Here is a 23,709-nt window from a genome sequence, read left to right on the forward strand (position 1 = left end):
TATTTGGCAGTGTGAGGGTTTTCCACTCTTCTAAAGTAGTTCCTGCTCCACTGCTGTTCTGTGCTGTTCCCCCAGGAACACCTGCATGAAGTTCACCATGGAAATTTCTAGTCTGTCTAGTTGTTTTGGGGTTTTTAATCATTATTTGTGAAGAGATATTTATGATGGATCAGTTCCATCACTGCAATGGCTTGTTTTGTTCAGGAGACAGTTGGGAGATTTTTTAACAATGTGCTGGTGGGTTTGTTGAGCTGTGTTTATTTATAATCAGAGCTCTCACCAGCTGACTGCTGAGCTGTTTAACTTCTCACGGAAGATTTGTTTAACTCGATTTCCTAAATATGATTAAAAGAACAGTGCTTGAGTAAATATTCTCAGAACGATTATGAGAGGCAGAACATTTAAATAGGTAAAATGACAATCAGATCATAGAATCACAAATCACGGATTCTGATGGAAAGGAACATTCCGCTTCAAATCTGAAACTCCCCTCAGAGAGGCCATCAGAGGGGTAGCGAGGGGAATACCTGGGGGTTTGAAAAACCAGTCACGGGTACCCAGAGAACTTCACAGGAACCTTAGAATCCTTCTGCCTCCACTGTTGCCATGTCCATTCTCTGCTCTGTGTTAGACCACATTTATCAAACATTTGGGGCTTTTTTACTGAGTTTGTATTTCAGGGCAGAAAACGGTGTAATATTGGGCTATATTGCCTCCCTCGCCTCAAAAAAAAAAACCAACAAAAAAACCCCCAAAAAACAACAACAACAAAAAAAAAAACAAACCAAAAAACCCCAAACAAACAAGAAAAACTAAAGAAGAAGAAAGGAAAGGAACCCCAATCCCCGGGAGCAGATTGCGAAAGCACTTGGGGACACTGCCGTTGCTTTTTCCCAGTGAACGGGTGACGACCGGGACAGCATGTCGTTCCTTTTCTTAAAACTCAGCTTCTCTCTGGGGTCGAGAAAGTGGGTTTGGATAAAGATGTGACCCCGCCGTTACGTCCCACAAGTGCCGTTTCCATCCCTCATCCCGCCCTCATCCCCATCCCGCCCCGCCGCCCGCCCCGCCCAGCTGAGGGCAACGGCCTCGGGGTCGCCGCGCGCCTGCGCCGCCGCCTCCAATGGAGTTTGAACGCTTCCGAACCAGCCACTCAGAAGGGCAGGAGGGGCAGCGCTGCGCTCCCATTGGCCGCGGGGCCGCGGCCGCGTGGCGAGCGGCGTGGTGAGCGGGCCAATCAGCGCGCGGGGCTGCGGCATGGCGGGGGTGGGCGCAAACGGCCGCGGGGCGGCGGCGGCGGCGCCGGCGCCGGGTTTGAGTCGCGGCGGGAGCGCGGCCGCCCTGAGGGCTGCGGGTACCGGGGCTGTCTGCGGCTACCGGGCTGTCTGCGGCTACCGGGCTGTGGCGGCAGCCGTCGCCGGGATCGAGTTGCTGTCGCCGGACTCCGGTCGTGGCTTGACAGTGAGTGAGCGGTCGGGCGCGGGGCTGACGGTGGCAGGCAGCCGCCCTGTCTGTGAGGGCTCGCTCCCGCTGTCGTTGGTCTCTAGTTTTGGGTACTCTGAGATAGCCCAGGCTTAGCCGCGTTGCTTTGAAAGTAAATAAAGAAGCGTTAATGGAGCCTCCTACGGAGCCGTGTGTTTTGGCGAGGAGACGCCGCCTGAGGCAGAGCTGTCAAATTCAGGTGTAAGAGTATAAAACTTGTTTATGCCAGGAGATTTGTTACAGCGAGGTTTTATGATTTGCTCTTAACTGCACACAAGTGTGTCAAAGTAGGACCTAATGGTTTAAGGTGCTGCTTGGTGTTTAAATCAAGAAGCCTGTAAGGTTGTGGAATGCTGTATTCTAATTGCTGCTGAGCGTAAAAGATGCAGTTTCTTTAAAAGAGACGCTTAGTTCACCTGCTGGAAGGTCTCATTGTAGTTGTCTTTGTGTTTCAGGCATAACACTCCATTGTATGTGAAACAAGAATCTGGCCAGTATGAGCTGGGCTGTGGAGGAATGGAAAGAGGGCCTGTCCCCCAGAGTCCTGCAGAAGATCCATGAGCTGGAAAGCCAAGTGGATAAGTTTAAAAAGGAGCGTCAGCAAAGGCAATACCAGCTAGAGACTTTGGAGGCAGCCTTGCAGAAACAGAAGCAGAAGGTAACCCAAAATGCTATCCTCCATGCCAAACACCGTCATAACAGTTTATTTTCTGATAGTTGTTGTTAGGGAATGGGTTAGTGTTTTGCTTATTCTCCGTGACTGAAAGGAAAGGTAGCACGGAATTATAAGCTGTCTATCTTCATCTTACTTAGTACTCATCATGTTCTTCTCTCTGTTTAGTTCTTTTTGGTTGTTAATATAATTCTTGTTTCCTGTTTGGCATGATTGTCCATTTCTAGTTATTTATGTGTACTTTGAGGTTTTTCTACACCTCTTTATGATTAGGAAAATAAACATTTTATTGTTTTACTCGTTAAAATCCATGATAAGGACTGGGCCTATTTTATATAACAGAGCCGCACAGTTGGCAGCATCTTCTTATTTCACCTTGTCTACAGGTACCTATTATCTTAGTTTATGTTATTCCTTAGTTTTTGCTTTGTAGATACTGGGAGTTTAGGATTTGGTGTTCCTTTTAGTTTTTTGGACTATAATTTTACACCTCATCTAACTCTACCCTGTCAGCCTTTTAAGCAGGGGACTAAAGACCTGATTGGTCAGGGTCCTGCCATGCTTCAGGTCAGCAGTGACCCGTTTGGTTCAATTTTGTTCTGTATTCTTTGACTACAGCTCAGAGACAATTTACAAAGGTGGCTCGTTACTCCCTTTAGATTGCTGCAACTTTCTAGGAAATCTTTAGCCTAGCAGTTTTCTTTGAGTTCCTTCTTGTGAGTTTTCAGGAAATTGTTTCAACCATTCCAAGGAACTGCTCTGGTCCCCGAACAAAAAGAAAGGGTAGTTTAAAACTCTCAGAAGCAGCAGGTAATACAATTGTCAGTCAAAGAACAGCACTGTGCCAAAGATGATGCCCCTTGGATATTCCTCCAGGGAGGAGAAGGACATCTTTCCTGCCAGACTCTGTCTTCAAAGCTGTGACCTTTAATGATTATTGTGCACACTTTGTGGAGTGAGCCAAGCTCTTGTGGCTGCTAAAGATAAGCTGGAAAGGGAAGTGAGAGGATCAGTGAAGAATGTGGACTAATGATGATTATTAGTATTTAGGGATTGTTTAATTTTTTGAAGAGCTCATATCTCATCAATAAATAGAAACTGTTAATCTCACTGAGTTGAATTTTGGGAAATGAGGGTTTTGTTCACACCCAGGAATATTTAAACAATGTGTACATTTGAGGTTTTTAGAGCTGTCTGGATTTAGAAGTGTTAGGAAGAAAATAACAGCATTGTGCTGAACCCACCACGAACAACTGAACTTTGTGTTCCTAAAATAATAAATGCACCAAAGTAGAGAGAGGAGTTGATAACTTCAAAAATGTCTCTGTGTTCCAACTAGGTTGAAAGTGAAAAAAATGAATCTGCAATACTCAAAAGAGAAAACCAGAGCTTGATGGAGTTGTGTGATAATCTTGAGAAAGCAAAGCAGAAAATTTCGCATGATCTTCAAGTAAAAGAATCTCAGGTCAACATTCAGTCAGGTCAGCTGAATTCCTGCAAGAAGGATATTGAAAGGCTAGAACAAGAACTGAAAAGGTGAGGACTTGCCGTATATATCTAACATATTTACAATGGTTATTTCATAATTTTTTTCCTCATGCTTCGTACATGTCCTAATAGAAGCAAATAAAGAAGAAGCTGTCTTTCATTTTTTCTTTTTTTCTTTAGTTTTCACAAAAATCAAAGAGAAAAAAAGAGAGTTGAGATATTTGACTGCTATGACAAATAATGCAACACAATTTATAGCATGTAGAAAATACCAGCTTTGTGTAAGGAGTTGCTGAGATCCCTCATTGAAGAATCTAGTGAGATTCAACAGGGTTGATAGAACTCCACTAATGTTCTCTCTATCTGCTGTCAAATGTTGGGATAAAGAGACTGTGAGCTGAGGATATATGTGTTCCATTTATCTATTCCCAAAATTAAGTCTGATTTGCTGAGTTTCCGCTTCCCATTATATTATTTATGTAACTGTTCATTACAAAATATCAGTTACTGCATGTACCTCATTCTTGGCCATTGTTTGTGATTTTGTATTTGTCTGCCTTTTGTTTGGTACGTGATCATTTGCCCCTTCATCCCAACTGATGGTCCTCTGGAAGAGGAGCTCTTGGCATTGAGCTGTAAAAGAGAGGGAAGATAAAAAGGCAAATGTGGAGTCACTGATGCAGTGGGCTACAGCCTGGGGCTGTCATCAACCTGTGCTCACTGAGCAGGATAAGAGTTACTTTATGGCCTCTGAACTCCTTAGATGGTTTCATTGGATGCCTTGGTATCTTCAAGCTCCCAAAATTCCCTCCAATGGGTTGTCTGCTGTGGTGTTTTGGGTAGTGATGTAAATGGAACACATGACAAATACCCTGCTGACTGGAGAGTATTCCCTTGCATTTTGATGAAGTATGCATAGCTTTCTGCGAGTGTGCTGTATCAGAGCAACTGAAAGTTGTGTTCCTGCCATAAAGATGCTCGCTGAAGAGTAAGATTTGATATTCTCAGTGCTTACAGTTATTTGGGTGTTTAGCTGAACTACAGCTTCATTCAGTAAGACCTCAAGAAGTTCTAACAGATTTCCTTCTACTTGGGGTTTGATTTTGTTTTTTGCTATGACTCCTGGGTAATTGATTAACTATATTGAAACTCTAAATAAAATATGTAATTTTTATTTTTGTGTTGCACCATCTAAAAATTTTCAGTGGATGTGTCTTGACTTGATCTTTAAACTAAGTCCTTAGACTCATATAATTTGTTAGTGTATGTCAGGCTGTTAAAAATAACTAATTAACTTTTTAGTTTCCATTATTAACTTCTGCTGCTTCTTTCCTAAACAGATGCAAATGTGAGCTTGAGAGAACTCAGCAAACATTGACTGCAGGAGATGTATCATTCAGTGGCACTCCACAGAAAAGTTTTACTGCTCCTTTAACCCCAGTTCAAAGTAATAATGGTAAATGATCCTTTTCTTCTTCCAGCACAGATGGTTGACTGACAGTTTTCTTGGAAGGTTGAGTATTTTAAACACTACACTTGTACTGAGTTGCCTAGCCCCTCCTATGTAAGTTATTTTGAAAGCATCTAATTTGTAGTGCCCTAGGTTTAAATTTCAAAATTATTAGTACAGATTGAACACATTACAAACATTACATTTTTTCAATGCTGGATGGACAGGGAATAGTAATAAAATATCCTTCAGTAGGCTGCAGCAATCTTTTGTATGCCTGTTCCTGGTGTCAGCTCTTCCCTTCATGTTGTGGGTAACAAATTTCTCCCTCTACCACAGGTACTTTAACTGAAATGCAATCAATAGTTAAATGTGCTATTTATTTGCAAAGGATTTTTTTTGCACAGACTGTTACTGTGCATGATAATCTACACAATTAATGCTCTATATCCATTTCAAAGCATCACTTCTATCTTCAAATTAGGGACATCAAAAGTATTTAAATGAACTGGAAAAACGACAGGAAGTTTCCTTAAGTGGAGAATTCTGTAGTCAGACACCCTTATGCTCTTTGTGCTGAAAAACTTTGATGTGTTCAATATATTATATGTGTTACTTACGTCTTTCTGTGCTGTGAACAAATGTTCTGTGAGTTTGGCATCTCAGTCTTACTCCACTGGGAAATCTGAGATAATCTCTTGCTCTTGTTCCTTTTACTTTCTTCATGCATATCTGTAAAGGGGTGCAGTTAGTGGCAATGTCAAGCATTCCACTAAGCATGGCACTTCTGGAAAAGGGAAAAGATTAAAATGATTAATTGATTAAAGTTTACCTAACTTTATTTAAAATTATATTTCTGGGGAGATATTTTCCTTTGAAAGCTGGAGTCTTAAATTCATTAAGATAATTGCATCCTAGAATATTTCAAGTCAGAAGGGACCCATAGGGGTAAGAAAACCTGGCTGGATTGGGTGAAAAACTGGTTGGACTAAGGCAGATATTCATCATGTCTTTGTAGATGCTAAGTTTGAAGAACTAGAAGAAAAATACAGGAAAAAAGTACAAGAAAATAAAGAGCTAGAGTTACAGCTGAGAACCATCCAGCTTAAGGTAAGCATCTCTTAGGAATGGTTTGTGTGATATCTAAGAAAGTAACCACTGAGTGAACTTGGAAAATGAAATGGAAGACTAGTGAAAAATATTATACATCCCATAAAATACAATTTCAAAAGAAAAAGAGAGAGAATTAATCTGTGTGAACTGCCATTGAGAACTAATCTTAGAGAATTCAGCAAAGCCATCCTCTTTAAATTGCAAAGGAAAGGAGGACATTAAAAATGAGAACACATCCTTCACAAACTGGAAGTCTCCTGCAAGCAAGGACAAGATAAAACAGTGTCAGTTATGCCAAGTTAAATACTATATGATAATAAAATAGCCTTGAATAATATTGTGAGTAATAATTCACACCTAGAAAATAGAAACCCATAAATCTTTCAAGCATATATGAAGGAGGAACAGTGTTGGCTAATCTCTGAAAACAAGATGAATAAGATGTGAAAGCCCTCAAGGAAAAAAGCCATTGCAGAAAATGTGAAATAATTTTATCTTTGATACTTACTATGTAAAGGTTTAAAAGCTTTCCGACATCAGAGCCTTTTTTTGAATCTGTGGCACAGCCTCAAATGGGAATTCAGAAGTAGTCTTAAATTAGATTGATAAAATGGATAGTAATTAAAAAAAAATCACCAGATACAGAGAATATTTTCCCATTAATTGACAGGGCACTGCAGTGTGGGACTGTTTAATCACTGTGATGTGCAATGTTGCCTTATTCTTCCCTTGCCACTGGAAGGGGACAAGGATGATGGCATCAGAGAAAAACGCTTCCAATGCTGCTTCTTGGAAATACAGTTTAGTCAGGCCAACATTTTGTCCTGGGCAAATTGTTAGAAGCATGACACGATACGTTTATTGAAGCATGTGCAGGCATATGGAGAAAAGGTCAACATTTGCTGATAAAGGCAAATCATGCCTCATATTTCAGACCTTTTGGGGGTTTTCTTTCAAGAACAAATCAGAAAATGCATAAGTCAAGTGCAGCTCAGTGTAATGTTGTTGGGTATACATTGATGAAAGGGAAAAAATTGAATAAAGGGAGTTCTTGCAAATTTAAAGGAAAAGATTGAGTGCAGAGTGGCAAAAAATGGTCCATTTTTACTGGGGAATGGTCAACAGAGGAGCCTGAAAAGGCTTAGTAAAGAGACCTGTGCTATTCAGCATATTGATTAGTGTTCTGAAAAAGAGTTAAATAATAGAGTTTAATACCACACAGTATTTTGTAACACTTGCAATAATTAAGATGGTGAGTAAAATTCAGCTTAAAAAATAATAGTGAAATAATACATCACAGGATGTATTATTCCTAAAATACAGGAAAACATAATTTGAAAAAGGTATACCTGATACATTCAGACTTCTAGTCTATGATTCCAGGAAGCATTTGTTTGTCATTGTGGCAAGTTCTGGATTCAAACTTTTGTCTCAGAAACTGTAAATTTAAATGGCATGTAGGGGAAATGGTTACCACATGCATGATTAGTTTTCTTTTCCTCTTTGTTAACAAGTTATTTTACAGGATTGGACACAGCATTCTGGACAATGTAATATAGATTATTGGTCTTGGCACAGCTGTTCCCAGATAACAGCACATTCTCTGGTTTGATTGAGAAGACACACTGGGTATTATTACATGGTTTAGGGATTTAGTTTAAGAAAAAGTAATTCAAATGAGCTGTATTTCAAAACCCAGTTAAAAAAGCAATCGGGGCTTTACTGTTTTTTTTTTTTACATTACTGGTTTTGTTTGTTTGGGAGTTTTTTCACTTAAGGAGGAGGAAAAAAGTGTCATTTTTTTTCTCGGTGTAGTATTTCTATGGGGCAATACTGAAAGCTTCCACCTGGCAGATTTTATTATAGAAATTTTGGAGTACTCTGTTTATAAGTTTAAATATTTAAATGTGTTTTGAATTTACCTGTGATTCTCCAGTAGAAGTAAATGTTGGTCAAATATCAGATATGTTAATCTAGACTTCTCTGTTTTATTTTTTTTTGCAACTTACTTGTCTTCACTTGCGTGTAAAAATGTAGACTTTGATTTTTTTAAAATGTTGGAGTTTAAAAACTCCTCTTTAAAAAACCAAAAACTTATGTATGTTACTTATAAAGATACACAGATCAAAATTCTTTTCTTGATATCCTGGTTTGTATTTATAGGTAACAGCTATGGAATCTTGGGCTGAAGTTATTTAATTTACATAGCATAAAAAATAATTATGTGTATCAGGGCTTTGCACTGGTGGGTGTTGTGATGTTATAACTACGTGGAATGATGATGACCTATTAGCTATTAATGTTAAATTAGTTATTTTGTTTTATAACAAAACTGTGTAAAGGTACATTCTTTTCTTTTTTTGGACACAGAAAATAAACCAACCTCATCCTCAAAGCTCTTTGAGTCACAGAGAGATTGCTCGGCATCAGGCATCCTCATCTGTGTTTTCATGGCAACAGGAAAAGACACCTTCTAGAAACCCAGAAACACCTGCAAGGGGAGGTTCTGCAGCATCCTTCTTTCCTTGGGATAAAGAAACAAATTCAAGTGTTCTATCAGAGAAGAACGAGTTTGACAGCAGCTTTGCTGAGAACTCAAATTCCTCCCTCATGATCCAGCTGAGGGCACAGAACCAAGGTATCTGATGCATTTCTTTAACACCCAGAGGCAGTCCCCTGTATGGTTTCATGAAAGCTGGTTTGCAGATAGAAGCAGGCTATTGAAATTAGTGCTTTAGCAAGTAAAAGAGAAAGATACTTGCTGTTGCCTTTGGCAGCTGGCCCTGTTGGCTGCTGGTGTATTTTCAGCGATGATTTTCAGTCATACACAGAGATTACCTACAGGCTGTAATATCTTTTGCATAAGGGGTATGAGAATTAGAAGGAAGCAGTTTGTATTTTTGGGCTGAGTAGGGGACATTATCTAAAAGGAAAAATGCTATTTTCCATTAATCCCATTAATCCTGGAACAATCTTCTTAAAACAGCTAAAAAACCTCTTCAGGATTTCATTGTATCTCCCTGTTAAATTTAATTATATTTTTCCTTATTTTTCTATGTTATTGATACTTTTGACTGAGCAGTAATGTCTTAAAAATGGGATGATTGAACTTGCTTAGTGCATAACTGAGTTGGTCCATGATGGATGCTACTGGAAACACAAAATGAAGTACAATCAAAACCCACCATATGGTCTTGTATTGCCCATAGTGACATGAAGAAATAATCATTCCTGATACCTGATAGTTTTAAGAAAGGAAATAGCTGGTTTGTTGTGGATTTGTTGAGCATTCACTTGAGCCTGCTATTTGTACCCTTTGGACAGCTTTTCCACTGTTCTACAAGTCTCCAAACTCTTCATTCAAATGCCTCACATACAGCTTCAATTCTGGTGGCTTTTTCAGCTTGGAAGCCTTACAAATTCAGAATCAGGAAGACAGGCCCTCTTTTAACAAAAAACTCACAAAGCCAGATAATATTAATTCTGGATAATACTTCCTGTAGCTGACTTATATTTTCTACTGTGAATTGTGTTTCTACTGTGTTGTGATTTTTGGAAGATAAACTCTTATTGATGTATACTGTGAGAATATTAGTTTGTCTAGTTTTATATGTATGCAGTTTTGAGACAGGAAAAAGATTAAAATACAAAATGGGACATTTACAGTTACCAAATAGTTGAAAAGTATTTTGGAAGCACAAAATTTTTTATATTTTGTGCTAAGGAAATGCTTGTAGTGGATATACTTATAAAAAAAATGTAATCGTTATTTCAGGTGACATGTTTCTGCATGTTTAAAAACAATAAAAAAACCCAAAAAAATATGCCAGCAGGAGGAACAAATTGTCTTTGCCTTTGCAGCACTTGTTCCTGAGCTCTCATGTTTGTTTCTTTCTCATGAGGTAGGAATTACTGATTTATAGTCAACTGTCTTTCAGTCTTGATAGTTTTTGTTATTGATGTCTTAGTAGGAGACAGTTAAAACTTGTCTTAACTTGCTGAAAATTGTACAGGGTGTCTGCCTGTGCCAGGAAGTTGGGCTGTTATCAAACATTTTAAATAGCAAGTGGAAGTGTGTTGGAAGAGGTGCCTTCCAAAGCAGAAAGTATCCTTAATCTTTACTGGTTTTTTTTTTAATTCAGAACTAAATTCCATTATTAAAGACCTAGAACAGCAATTGCAAGCTCAAGAAAAACTGAAGAGGTCCCATATGAATAAACATCAAGAGACTGAACTGGAGCTGGATAGATTGAAGTTGGAATTAACCGAGAAGGATAAAATTCTGAACAAAACCAGAGATAAACTGACTCAAACAAGTACACAACTTGATCAAGCTACCACTCAGGTAAAATGTTGTCTCACACATCTTCTGACTGTCCTTACAATTCATTGTCAGTATTCCTATGTGTCAGTTTGCAGCCATTTAGTAAGAACGAAGGTTCTCAGATTAAGTTTCTCGAGAGTTTGCTGAGGATCAAGTTTTGAGAAGTATATGCTAGTTTGATATCTGTTATATGTAAAAACATTAATGCATGTAAGCAATTGCCCATTTTCTGGAAGGTTCTTACACCACCTGAAGAAATAACTTTCATACTCTGTTAAGATTGACTCAAATTCTGAAAAATATTTCCTGATCAAGTTGCATAGAGCAACAATGACATCTGGTGGCAAGTTTTGACCTGAAAAAGACTGTCACATCTTTGGCTGAAAACCAGAATTTGCTGCTTATACTGCAGGGTGTTGTGGGGGCATAGTCCTTGTATTGTAAATTGCTTGTTTTAAATAATGTCTAGGTAAAAATGCAATGCAAGATTAAGAACATATGCAGTTTCTAAATGGGATTTCACAGGCTAATCCTAGGGAGTTTGAATTCATATTAAAAATCAAGAGAATAGTACACCTGCTTGGTCAAGAATTTACAGAGTGTATGTAAGTAAATACACATAAAAATCTGAAATAGTTCAGATTTTTGCTTGTAATCATATGCAAAAGGAGAATGCCAGCCTTTAAAGTAATTTAAACTGCAGAAGGTAACAAGTAAGTGTTTTTGTTGATTAATCAAGTTGCATTACCTTCCTAAAGTTCCTTTTCACAACACTTAACAAATTTGATATTAGTGCACAGATGTCATAATTCCTTGAATCTTCGTATTTTCATCTTTTAATTTTTTTCTCTACTAGTGATTCATCTACAGTATAGGGAAAAAGATGTTTCTGTGTGTTTCTTCTCTGGGTAGAATAATTATCCATGTTTGTCAGCAAGTTTCTGCATGCTACTTAAGTACATTAGTGAGCTAACATTTCCCACAACTCCAGTATTGGCCCTTAAAAAATAAACCTTTGCATGTAAACCGTGATCACTCTGCCTTCTCAGAGAGACAGAAACATTTGCCTGTTGATAATTCTGTGAGGAACTAGTTTAGGGGAAGTGGATGAGGGAAAATCAAACACCTGACGTAGTCCCTTGACTTCATAAAGGCACTGTCATCATGGTGAGTTTGTGAGAAGACATAGCTGACCCAGTCTGACAGCTCAGTTTCTCTGAAAAGGGCTTAATTTTACTTTATTTGATTCCAAAAATGACTTGATTCAACTTCCTGAAGATTAGCGTATTATGTATTTAATTTTCCCTTGTTAAATTTCTGTGGGTTTAAGACAATGGAATTGTTTTACTAAACAATCAAAGGGGATTAAAAGCAGCCCAAGGGAAGGGGCAAGGTTGTGCATTTAGAAACATGCCTGGGGAAGGACAGGGAGAAGTGGGACTTTCCACCATTGGAATTGATGTGCAGCCCATCCTTTAGGTGCAGTGCATCTTTTCCCAGAAGGTTCCTTTGGTCCTGCCATCTGAAGGTGTCTCCTTTCTGTTCTGTTTCTTCTTTCTTGCCCTGGAATTGGATCTCTGCCTGCCCACTCTGGACTTTGAAAATAGAACTGTATTGAGATTTTAGATTTAGTTTGCGCCTTGTGGCCTGGATTTAATCCTGGCAACCTCCCTTGTACACTTCTCTGGTACTATTCCCAGACCACAAGCACCTCTGTGTTTTTAAGTATTTTTCACTCCTTGAGAGATCTGCAGCCTTTCTGCAATCACCTTTCCATGTAATCTTATGGAAGTTCACAGTCCCTGCAGTTTCTGCCTAATACCTGACATCCCAATAAAACTACCTGCTAATTATGTTCTTATTTTTACTGTTTCATTTACTCAGTAAACAGCTCTTGTTGCTGAAGAAAGAAAGTCCCATTCACCCTTTGCCATTTTTTTCTTACTCTCTGGGGAAAATAAAGTACTTATTTTGCATTAACGGATTTGGTCTTGAATAAAGTTTACATCTTTTTTTGTTCAGGAAGTTAGGTGAACAATGCTTCACTCTCTTGGTTGACATAATATTGACATAATCAACTGAGTTAAATAACAAGATAATGTGGAGGTGAACCTAGACATAGCGTGCTGTTTTGGTTTTTTTTTTTAAGTTTAAATTGCAAAAAATACTGTTATTATCAACTAAGATATTTTCTTCTTCTTTCTGTCCAAATCAACTTGCTGAATCACTCTGAAATCTGGTGGAATATCCATTTATTTTCAGTCTAAACATGTAGTTGCTTAGCAGTTAGCAGTCGTTCTTTAGTTGGTAGCAGCCTGAGGTACTGAAAATGCAATCTATTCCTAGTGCCAGATGTAGCATTGTTCTGCAGACTGTCAAAAATTGATTTTCTTATTATCTAAATATATATAAAGATATCATCTAAAGATGTATTTATTATTGTGTGTGTACACTAAAAAATACACATTGTATTTATTATTGTGTGCGTACACTCATGTATACACATACACATGTATTAAAGTATATATACTCCTCCTATACATACACACACATTTTCTCACTAACATAAGGAAGAATGAATGAGTTTTGTACTTTGGATTGCTAAGAATTTATATGGTACCAACTGAAGTTACTGTGGTTATATGAATGCTAGAACAATTGTAGTAGCTGACAGCAGTGAATTTTTTGTGTGAGAGCTTATATATATTTAAATGAAACATCACTTGCACCTTTAACACTTATGATTGATAACTAAATTATTATAGGTCCAAATGTTGGAGCAAAAGGTGAAGCGATTGTCAGAAGAACTGAATTGCCAGAGACAAAATGCTGAGAGTGCTCGTCAGTCTTTGGAACAGAAAATAAAGGCCAAGGAAAAAGAATACCAACAGGTAAGACAAGGAGAACTTTTAACTTTGACTTCTTGAGGGGATGAAATTTATTGGCTTATGCTGCGTATCTGATTTTCTGTTAGTTGCAATCACATTTGACAGAGAGGTAAAAGTTGCAAAGGTAATTGAAAAAATGGAAAACAAACATTGCAGTAGTGGGGATAGTATTCACTGGAAAATAGAGAACATGTGTGAGAGATAGAATGAGATGCAAATCCATGAGAAACTAGGCTCCATTTTTCATATAATTATGTATATGTGAGCTCAAACTTAGTAACCAACTCAATTATTTCTGTGGAATTTGAGTTAATTTTGCATGCATTTCACGCAGAAGAAAATAATTTCTTTCGTATTATATCTCTATTATTCTAATTTTGGTTCATGCTCATAAGGTGTTAATATAGTCAATTAACATAAGTGTCTTTCATTTCCTTCATGCCAGCTCTTGCAGAGAGAAGTAGAGCACCATGCCTGGAATTTTTCTGCAATGAAGTTATAGTTAGTATTAACAGCATTAATATTGATTTGGAATAGGGCTAAACTTTTTGTATTTTTCTTTTTAAGCTTAATAAAGTAATCAGTGTTAGGAAATCCAAGACACAGGTTCAGAAGTGATAGTGCTATTGCAGATGGGCATTTTAAGTTTGCTTTAGGGATTGAATGTAAGGGCATTGCCCTGAGGAAGACTGGTTGTTGTGTCAAATGTTTAACCTGAAACCTTTTCTCTAAGGTATGTCCAGACAGAAAAATAATCAGCAGAGAAGTAGCCAATAAACAGTGCTGCTACCAGCACTCTTGAATGAAAAAGTAATTTTACAAAGTCTGTTAGTCAAGGTGCTACCTCAGGATCTCAAATTGATACTGAACCTTGTCTAGAAGTGGTAAATTGGGATAACTGGTCTTTGCATTTGAATAGTTGTAGCATCATTATATTAATCAAAAGATGGGTTAAACCTTATGTCCATAAACCTTATGTCCAGGTTTTTTCCTTTCTTTAGTTAGCTAAATAAAGGCCTTCATAAAATTAATATGTTAGCCCACATACTGCCATTCTAAATTGTTCAGCAAGGCCATTAATTAAGAAGAACTCTTTCAGCAGTGGTTAGGATCTGTGAGCTGTTACAGGTTCATAAAATGTTTGTTTAGTGTTCATTTATTTATAATATTAGTCTGTCAAGTCCTATTTAAAGGCTCTGTTTTGCATCTTCTTGCAACAAAATTTGTGCAACATTGGGGGAAAAACCCTAATTTACAGTATGGTAAGTAATAGCAGAGATGAACTTGTCTACTTGTACTGTAATATAATTCCAATATGAAATTTACTTTTAGTATGAAAATTTTTGACAATATTACTTCTCTTACTTTTGGATTAAATTTTTTCCCTTTCTGTACAGGAATGTGACAGTAATTAAGTTCTTGAGCAGATGACATAAATTGGGTTAATGTCATTCTTGCCTATGTGGCATTTGCCTCATGAATTAAAGCTGTGTTTAAACTGTTCGCTGAGTAAGACAAGTGTCCCTGAGCAGGGAGTACCTGCTGATAAAAACCAGTTGTCATTTCTGCAGTAACCAAAATAGAGACATATTGTGGTCATGTGTTTATTTCTTTGCTTCTCTGCCACTGTTTTCTAGGAACTCTCTTGTCAGCAGCGTGCCTTGCAAACACTGGATCAGCAGTGCAACCAGATAAGAAACAAACTGAACCAGGAGCTACAGCAAGCCAAAAATGACTTCAATGTTCTGCAGGCAGAATTTGACAAAGTAGGCTTTTTTTAGCATTAAAGTCCACTACTAGAGTGGCATTTAGTTGTCTCAACAGCACTGTAATTATACATAAAGCAAAAAAATAATTCATGTGGCGTCTCGTATTAATGTTTTTACAGTATGTATTAGATAGCTACTAACAAACAGATCATTTCCCTTTGGAAGAACAGTCCCATTTACATATACCCTAGCCATGCACTCCTCATGTGATCCCAGAGAGAGCTGATAGAGGAGATAAAAAAGCAAAGAAAATATTACATTTAAATTAGCATATGTGTATGCAGAACCAAGTGTTTGCTATCAGTTTAACTCCCTGAACTGGTTCTCCTCCAAATCAGATCAGTGTTATGGCTTGTGTAAGGAAGCTCAGTATGAAGGAGCTCTTCCACAGCTTTGGCAGCAGGTACCTATTAAAACACATCAGTTGTCACAAACTCCCAATTTTCAGTAGTTTAAAAAGCAGCACAAGCCTCAGGAGTGGGTGACCAGAAAAAAGGAACATTTATAAGCCTCCAAAAACCCTTGAGCTCAAGAGTAACTGATTTTCTAAAAAGGGCCACATGTTCTTGAAAGTTGTATTGAGAAGCTCCATTTGCAGGCATCCTAAACTGAAACATCATTTCTAAAACTGCCAACAGATTTCTTGCAGTCTTGTTTTATTTTAGAAATATAGCTGTGGGGCTCCATTCAGTCAAAAGTTTTTACTGGAGGCTTCTTTATTATATGCATATTCTTTTGTATATGCTTACTGAAAAATTGATTAAGTTGAGAGGACAATATGTGCCTTTTCAAAGAAAGGTAGTTTACTTGATGACCTTGGAATAGATATTTTTTTTTTGACCCACTAGTGTCATTTTCTTCCTTTTTAATCTGGAGTGTTTTAGAACTCTTTTGAAAGACTTAAAACCTGTTCATTTTTAAAAAAATCTGTGTCAACAGAGCTGTAATTGCAGTTACGATCCTGACTTTGATTCCCATAGCTTAGCAAAAAGCCAATTGTATTTCAATCTCATTTCTGTCCTACAGATATCATTGTGGTGATATAGCTTCAAGTTGGATGAATTAATCTTGTTTCAGACAGTCTAGAAAAGTATGTATTTTAGAGACATCCCATCTTTTTGGTCAGAAGCAAAGGAGTGGGAAGGCAAACAGCAACTTTTCTCTAAACACCAGTAAAGCAGCTCTTGGGTTCAAGGTGGGATAAAATAATGTAGTTTCATTTTGTAGCAGAATGTTGAGTTCAAGAATTGGAGTTTAAAAAAAGAAGTTGTTCCTGTGATTACAATGTTGGTTTTCCAGGTAATGGCAGCAAAACAACGCTTGGAACACGACACTGGTGATCTCACCCAGAAGCTGTGCAGAGCAGAGCAGACTTTATCAGCAGCCCAGGCTAAGGAAGCTGACCTGACAAGAAGCTTTCAGGTGAGCAATGCTGAGGAATATTTGGCAGAATTAATACCATAAATCAGCAATTTGTAAACACTTGATCCTCTGGAGCATGTGCTCACAATTGTATTTTTCCCCATAAGCCATCTTTAAACACTTTTGTGTTTATTATATATTAATAACTCATCCTAGTTGTGACAAAAAATGAGGCCTTCCCTAACATCATGGAAATCAGTGCAGTTTCTGGAGTTAGGTGTGTGGTTAGGATTCATTGCTGCAATGCTGATGATATGGTTCTAGTTCATGTTGGACTTACTTTTAAAAAAAATGTATTGTGTTTCAAGATATGCGTGCTTTGGGTTTTGAAATAAAAGTCAAATAGTTAATACATGTTTGATTTTGAAAGTAAATTCCAGAATCATTGACTGCTGCTTTGATTCATACTGTTAAACACAGTGACTTTGTACAAATACTATTTCCTCTTTTAACAACATGCATCTCTCTTAGAATAAGACAGTCCAATAAATATGCAATATTGGAAAAACTTTCTCCCAAATGAAGGTAATTTCAGAGAAGTTTCTGTATGCTTTAAACATGCAGAAAGCTTTTCACTTTAAAGTCTCCTCTGTCTTCTCAGTTACATTGTTTTGCTTTGGTGGCAACCAGAACAGCTACACTTGAAATTGTTCCAGTTTTGCCACTGGAGACCTCTCAATGCAAATTTTATCCTTTATTTGGAGAATCAGCAGTAAGTAGGAAAACCAGCTGGATACCTGTGTAATCCGTGTCGCAGTTTGGTTTTGTTAAACACTCTCATTTTGCTTGTTACCAGTTGTCATCAGCAGATATAAAATAACCTGGCATAGTCTCTGCCAAAAAATTACATTCAAAATTCTCAGCAAAAGTCTAAAGTAAAATAGTGGATTTGGTTCAGATTGTCACAAACATTTGTGGGCGTTTAGTGTAGTGTGAAAATTTAAGTACGTTCTTGCTGGTAGATTGCAATGTCTGAGAACATTCCCAGCTGTTGGAATGTGACTGTTGCTGGAACAGCACTTTGCGTGGTTTTGGCCCAGCTGACTGGCTCTCTCTCATACATTGGCTTGTTGAGCAAGTCCAGAGGAGGCCCCCAAGGGCATGATCCGATGAATGGAGCACCTCTCCTATGGGGAAAGGCTGAGAGAATTGGGTTTGTTCAGTCAGGAGAGGAAAAGGCTTTGGGGTGACCTAATTGTGGTCTTCCAGTTTCTGAAGGGAGCCTATTTAAAAGATGGAGAGAGACTATTTACAAAGGCATGTAGGGACAGGACAAGGGGAAATGATTTCAAACTAACAGAGGGGAAGTTTGTATTAGACACTAGGAAAAAATTCTGTACCCAGTCTAGCAAGGGAGGTCCCTGCCCATGGCAGGGAGGTTGGAACTAGATGACCTTTAAGATCCCTTCCAACCCAATGTATAATTCTATGGATATTGGGAATGTTTGCACCAAATTGAAATAATTGGACCTTTCAGCCATTTTAATTCCTTAAACTTGTTTTTCTTTCCATAGACCACCCTAGGTTTTGTAATGAATGGCTTAGTTTAATTCATGTACTTGCATTGCAGCTTTGAATGCAAGGGGTTTAGATGCTTGGACTTCTTGGAAAATTTATTAAGATTGCTAGAAAGCTTATTCATTAAATTTATATGTGACTGGATTTTTTTATTTAAAGTGTGGGTAGGGAAGGCTGTGAGTAGAAGGGAAGACAACTGTTAGTGACAGTGACAGTTTTAATCATGTTCTGAGGGTAATTTATTTATGTTGTTGCAAAAACAACCCTGCCACGCCAGGAAGCTTTTAATTTTTCCATTCAGACCTTTCCATTTCTTGAGCTTGGCTTTTGTGAATCCTATGCCCATCTGCTAGTAGTAAATGGATGAATAATTGACAGTCTGTTTCCATTTGGACCGTGCCAGTTCCATGGCATCTGTTGTCCAGAGCACAGGAGTTTGGAGAACAAGGATGAGTCTCTTTAAAAGAACTTGAATTTGGTTTCTTGGGTGTGATGTAGTTACACAGTGTTTTTTCGTGGTGGTCACAGTGTGTACTGTTTGCTTGTTTGGAGTTTTTAAAAATCAGTCTATTTGAAAGAAAGTGCTGTTAATTGCAAAACAACCATCTGAGAATGTAAGCACTTCTAAATATAAATTGACCAGTGTTGCCATGTTGTTGATGTTCAGTGGAAAGAGAATTTGTCTGTACATGAGATGGCAGGTGAAATCTGATCTACGCATTTCGTGCTAATTTTGATGCCATTGCAGGGATTTGTTTACTGAGCTGCTTTGGGAAAGTAGCCTGACTTAATCAGCTCAGATTTTGTAGAATCTGTCCTGTTCCATCTCTTTCTGTGAAATCATGTGGAGCTGTTTGTTCTGTGCTAACAGGTGATGCTGACTGCATCAACTGGCAGCATCTCTCTGATGCTGCCAATTCGCTAAGAATAAAAAATTCAGCTGATGTTTCCAAGCAATGCTTAGGAACCCTGGCATGGATTCCCAAAGTCTTAACAGGATCTAATGGAATATCTTTACTTTGATTTAAATGAACTGAGTCCGTTGATCTCCTTATCAATTTACATGAAATATGGCCTTATTTGGTTTTGGTTTAGGAAGTGAAGCAGGAGAAAAATCTTCTCAATTGTCAGCTTGAAAAGAAATCGCGAGAGATCCACCAGCTTGAGGAAGAACTAAATATGATTAAGCAATCTCTAAAGCAAAGCCAAAATCTTGCAGAAGAGATGAAAAGTGAGTTATGATATTGAATTTACAGAACTGTTTCTGGATGTTTCCTGCAATGCTGTAAGTTTCATTGTGAATTAAGTAAAAAGTTTCTGCTGAGGAACATGATTAGTGTTTTTTAAGAACATTGAGTTTGTTGTCAATGAAAATGAGTTTTTTGTCTGTCAACATGTTTGGTTCCTGAAGAGATGCTGTTTTGAAAAGAATCAAAGTGTACTGAACTTATCAGCAAATTTGTTTTCATAGAATCTTTTTAAAATAGAAAGCTTCTGTTTAGCAGTTCCTTTATGGAAAGCTGACTGTATGTAGTGTCTGATAGCCTAAAGTAATATAAACATCCTTCATCCAGAGATCTAGTTTAAGAGTGATGCTTTGCAGTAGGATGAGAATTGAAAATAATAAAAGTAAATAGTATCACCTCATCTGGGAAGTTATCAGAAGACTTGCCAGTACTGACTGACAAAGATTTGATGGTATTTTCTTCTACAGATAAGAATTCTGTTCTGGAAGTGGAGCTGAAGTTACTGGAAGAGAAATTTAAAAGGCAGGAGAGCTCACTTTCACTGGAGAACCTGAAAATAGCTTTAGCTGACATGGAAAAGCAACAAGAGTCTACCCGAGATCTCCTTAAGGAAAAAGATAATCATATTAAAGAACAAGACTGTAAAATAAGTAAGATGGAGGGAGAATCAGAAGCTTTGCAGAGACTTCTTGGATTAAAGCAGAGAGAATGTGAAGAATTGCAAAAAGAGGCTACTGTTTTTTCTCAATGGAAAAATGAAACTGATAATCTTATAAATAAACTTAAGTCTGAAAAGGAAGGTATGCTGGCTCATATTAATAACTTGGAGGGATCCCTTCAAAATCAGCAAAGCAAAAATCATGAGCATAGTGAGAAACTTAGAATAATGCAAACCGAAAATGACAGGAAATCCACAGAGATTAGAGAGCTGAAAGATATGCTGGAATGTAAAAGTGCAGAATTGGAAGAACAAAAAAAAGCTTTTGATGAATTTAAGCAGAAAGCAGAATGTTCTGATAAAAAGTATTGCAAAGAGATAGAAAATATGTCCTGTAAAATATTCCAGCTCACCAACCAAGTTGCTGAAGTAGAAGAAAAGTTACAATTGGAAGCAAGTCAAGGACTGCAAAGGGAGCAGTGCTATCATGATCTGCTTGGTGAATATGAAAAAATCTGTTGTCTTGTAAAAGCAAAAGATACTTCAGAAATGACAGAAGATGGAGAAGTTAAAAGCAGACAGGATAAGACTCCTTTAGAGAATTTGCAATTTGCAGCAACTAACTCCAACACTGGAGTGCTGGATCATGAATGTGCAGGAGCTCTTGTAGAAATGGGAAAAACTAAAGATCTGGCCAATTTACAAGAGCAGATCTCTCTTCTCGAGAGTTCTTTAGCAGCTCAAAAGCAGCTGAATTCAAATCAGCAGCAGCAGTATGAAGACTTACTGCAAACAAAGAGTGAAACAGAACAAAGGTTATTTGCAGTAGAACAGATGTACACAAGCCTCATGACAGAAAATGAGCAGCACATCAGTAATTTGCAAGCGGATATTTCAGCCCGTCAGGAATTGGTTGAAAAAACTTCAGCTATTCTTGAGGAAAAGGACATGCAACTGCAAACTTTGAATGAAAGATTAGAAAACAGAGAAGTTGAGCTTCAGGATTCAAAGATCAATAATAAATTGCTTGAGGAGTCACTAAGGCAGCTGAAACTCATGTCTGAAAGATGGGATTCAGAGAAGAAGGACATGACTGCAATGATTTGCTCATACAGTAAAAAAATTGGTGAACTTACTGAAGAAAATACAGCTCTTAGGGATTTAAGCAGTGCTTTAAAGCAAGAACAAATAACTTTACTGGAGGCAAATAAAAATATTTATGATAGTTTAAAGGAAAAAGAAGAAATAATTTCTGAAATGTCAGGAAAACATGAGGAGGAAAGACAGCGTATTCTGTCAAGAACAGAAGAAATCAAAACAGAACTTGAAGTTTTGCAGGTGAAGTATAAATCAATAGAAGAAGAAAATGGAAAAATTATGAACATTCTCAGTGAACAGACAATTGAATTACGTGAAAAAAAAGCAAAATCAGAACAAGAGGAACAGGTACTTAGTGAGAACAAAGATATCTTACATAAACTAATAGCCTCAGAAGAAATAAAAAAGGACTTGGTTCGTGAACTTCAGCAACTGCAGTCAGAATTTTCCAACATCCAAAATGTGCCTTCTGTGGAGCTTGACTGTTTAAGCCAGGAAAGGTTAAATGTCAGCACAAGACAAGATACAATGCAAGAGAAATGTGGCTTTGTATTTCAAGAAAAGGAGCAACTGGGGAAGGAACTGCCCATAAAAAATGAACCTCTAGTGTGCAGTGTTAATTGTGAGCAACGACTCTGTTCAGAACAGTTGAGAAAGTCCATGGAAGAAAAGGACATTGAGCTGAATAAATACCAGGTTAAACTTGAGCTTCTTCAAATGGATTTTGAGGATAGCGAAATCTCTCTAAAGAACTGCAGGTTAGAAGTGATGCAGCTGGAGACAACTTTAAAAGGCATGGAAGTGGAACTTGAGAAAAGTGTGAGAGAGAAAGAGAGACTGCAGCAAGAACTACTGTCTGTTAAAGAACCGAAAACTGCAGATTCTTTGCTTACAGTATTAGAGGAAGATGGCCACTCATTGGAGTATAATTTCAGTGACATTTCCCAGGATTGTAGCAAAAGAGGAATAGATGAAAGTCCCTCATCAGTGTTGCTGGCATCCTCTTTGCAGGTAACCATAAACCAGCTGAGTGAGCTTGAGAAAATGTGTGAGAGGTTGCAGAATGAAAACACTGCATTGGCCTCGGGATTGAAAGATGCTAAAACCAATGGTAGCACAAGTATTAATAAGGAGGAAGAGGAGACAGATGATATAATGATTGCAGATAGCATTTTAAAAGCTGAGAAAGCTGGTTTTCCTGATGAACTTATGGATCAAAGTGATAACAGTGACCTGAGAATGTGTTCTGATAATAAGGAATTGTCCTTCAGACTTAAAGAATGCAGTTCTTCTGACTATGAAGATTTAAAATTGTCCAGCAAAGAAGTTAAAGTACACTTTGCAGAAGTAAGAGAGAAGCTTTTGACTTTTCAAGATGAACACCTAAAATTATATGAACAGCACAGCAGTATGAGCTCAAAGATATGTGAGCTGCAGTCTTGTATTGAAATACTGAAAGCAGAAAATTCTTCACTATCGGCAAGTCAGAGCAGTGCTCATGTAGGTTCTGTGCAGGTGTCACTGTCATCCAGCCAAGATGACACGCTGCCCAAATTGGATGAAACTAAGGCCACAGATTCTTCCTCAGACCTTTCTGTAAATCCCTGCTTATTAGAACTAAGTGAGGTGGTTGATTCTCATAACAGTGGTTCGTGCAAATGGACAGAGGAAATGAATCAGACAGACAGTTCGGTAGAAGTAATTTCAGAGGATGCAACAGAAGTTTTGGTTGAAAAGTGTCATAATGAACACAGTTTGGATTCTGTTAGAGAGCTCAGGAGTATTACTCCAAGAAAATCCAGCCTTGAAAATAGAATTGAAGAACTTCAGATGCTCTGTCAGACATATGAGAAGTCCATCAAGGTGCTTGAAGATCAGTTTCATGTTCAAGAGAATATGAAAAATGAGGAAATACAAGAGCTGAAAGAAATTATACTTTCTGAAAGGAAAGAAATAGATCATCTCAAACAACAAAATCTATCTGAAAAGGAAGAGTGGCAGCAGAAGCTGAATAATGTGACTATAGAGATGGAGTGCAAACTGGCAGCAGAAAGAAAACAAACTGAGAATCTCTCTTTGGAGCTAGAAGCAGCAAGACTCCAACTACAGGTCCTTGATTTAAGTTCTCATTCACTGCTGTGCACAGATATTGAAAATGTAAGTAATTGCTGTCATGCAAATGAGTTTTATGTAAATCCTTTGATTGTCGTCACTCAGATTTTTTATTTTTTTTACTGCAAAAATTCTGTTTAAAATTGTGCCTCACAGAAGCAGTACTACTTTTTGGAGAAAGAAGAAAAATAATCCATACTTGAGAAGTAATCTTTGAACTTTTAGAAATGCTAATAATAATTCACTGTGTCGTGTAGACACCTATTTTCCCAAAATACAGAGGGGTGCGATATCTATGCACATAGTTTTTCAGCAAATTTATCTAAAATTTCTCCCTCAATACCTTTAAAACCTTTTTGGCCAAAGATGTGTGTATACACAAGTGTCAGATGTTTCTGTAAGAAAGGAGACTGAAGTAGGGAGGGGTATCTATTTATTTTGCACAAGAGCGGGAGCTTTACTAGTTC

The 23,709-nt window shown here is 37.7% G+C and overlaps 1 protein-coding gene across 1 annotated transcript in view; it reads left to right on the forward strand.

The window, feature by feature from the left end:
* The first annotated feature begins 1,363 nt into the window (after positions 1-1,363).
* CENPF (centromere protein F) overlaps positions 1,364-23,709 on the forward strand; it is a 34,852-nt gene continuing 12,506 nt past the window's right edge. The window contains exons 1-12 of the mRNA XM_064707028.1: positions 1,364-1,461; positions 1,938-2,140; positions 3,495-3,691; positions 4,984-5,099; positions 6,112-6,203; positions 8,577-8,844; positions 10,349-10,551; positions 13,296-13,421; positions 15,056-15,184; positions 16,487-16,609; positions 19,223-19,358; positions 19,842-23,287. Of these exons, the coding sequence (XP_064563098.1) occupies positions 1,979-2,140; positions 3,495-3,691; positions 4,984-5,099; positions 6,112-6,203; positions 8,577-8,844; positions 10,349-10,551; positions 13,296-13,421; positions 15,056-15,184; positions 16,487-16,609; positions 19,223-19,358; positions 19,842-23,287 (4,998 nt within the window). The 5' untranslated portion in view covers positions 1,364-1,461; positions 1,938-1,978. The remainder of the gene's footprint in view (positions 1,462-1,937; positions 2,141-3,494; positions 3,692-4,983; positions 5,100-6,111; positions 6,204-8,576; positions 8,845-10,348; positions 10,552-13,295; positions 13,422-15,055; positions 15,185-16,486; positions 16,610-19,222; positions 19,359-19,841; positions 23,288-23,709) is intronic.

Source organism: Zonotrichia leucophrys, chromosome 3 (assembly GCF_028769735.1).
Source record: "Zonotrichia leucophrys gambelii isolate GWCS_2022_RI chromosome 3, RI_Zleu_2.0, whole genome shotgun sequence".
In the NCBI taxonomy this organism is placed as follows: Eukaryota; Metazoa; Chordata; class Aves; order Passeriformes; family Passerellidae; genus Zonotrichia; species Zonotrichia leucophrys.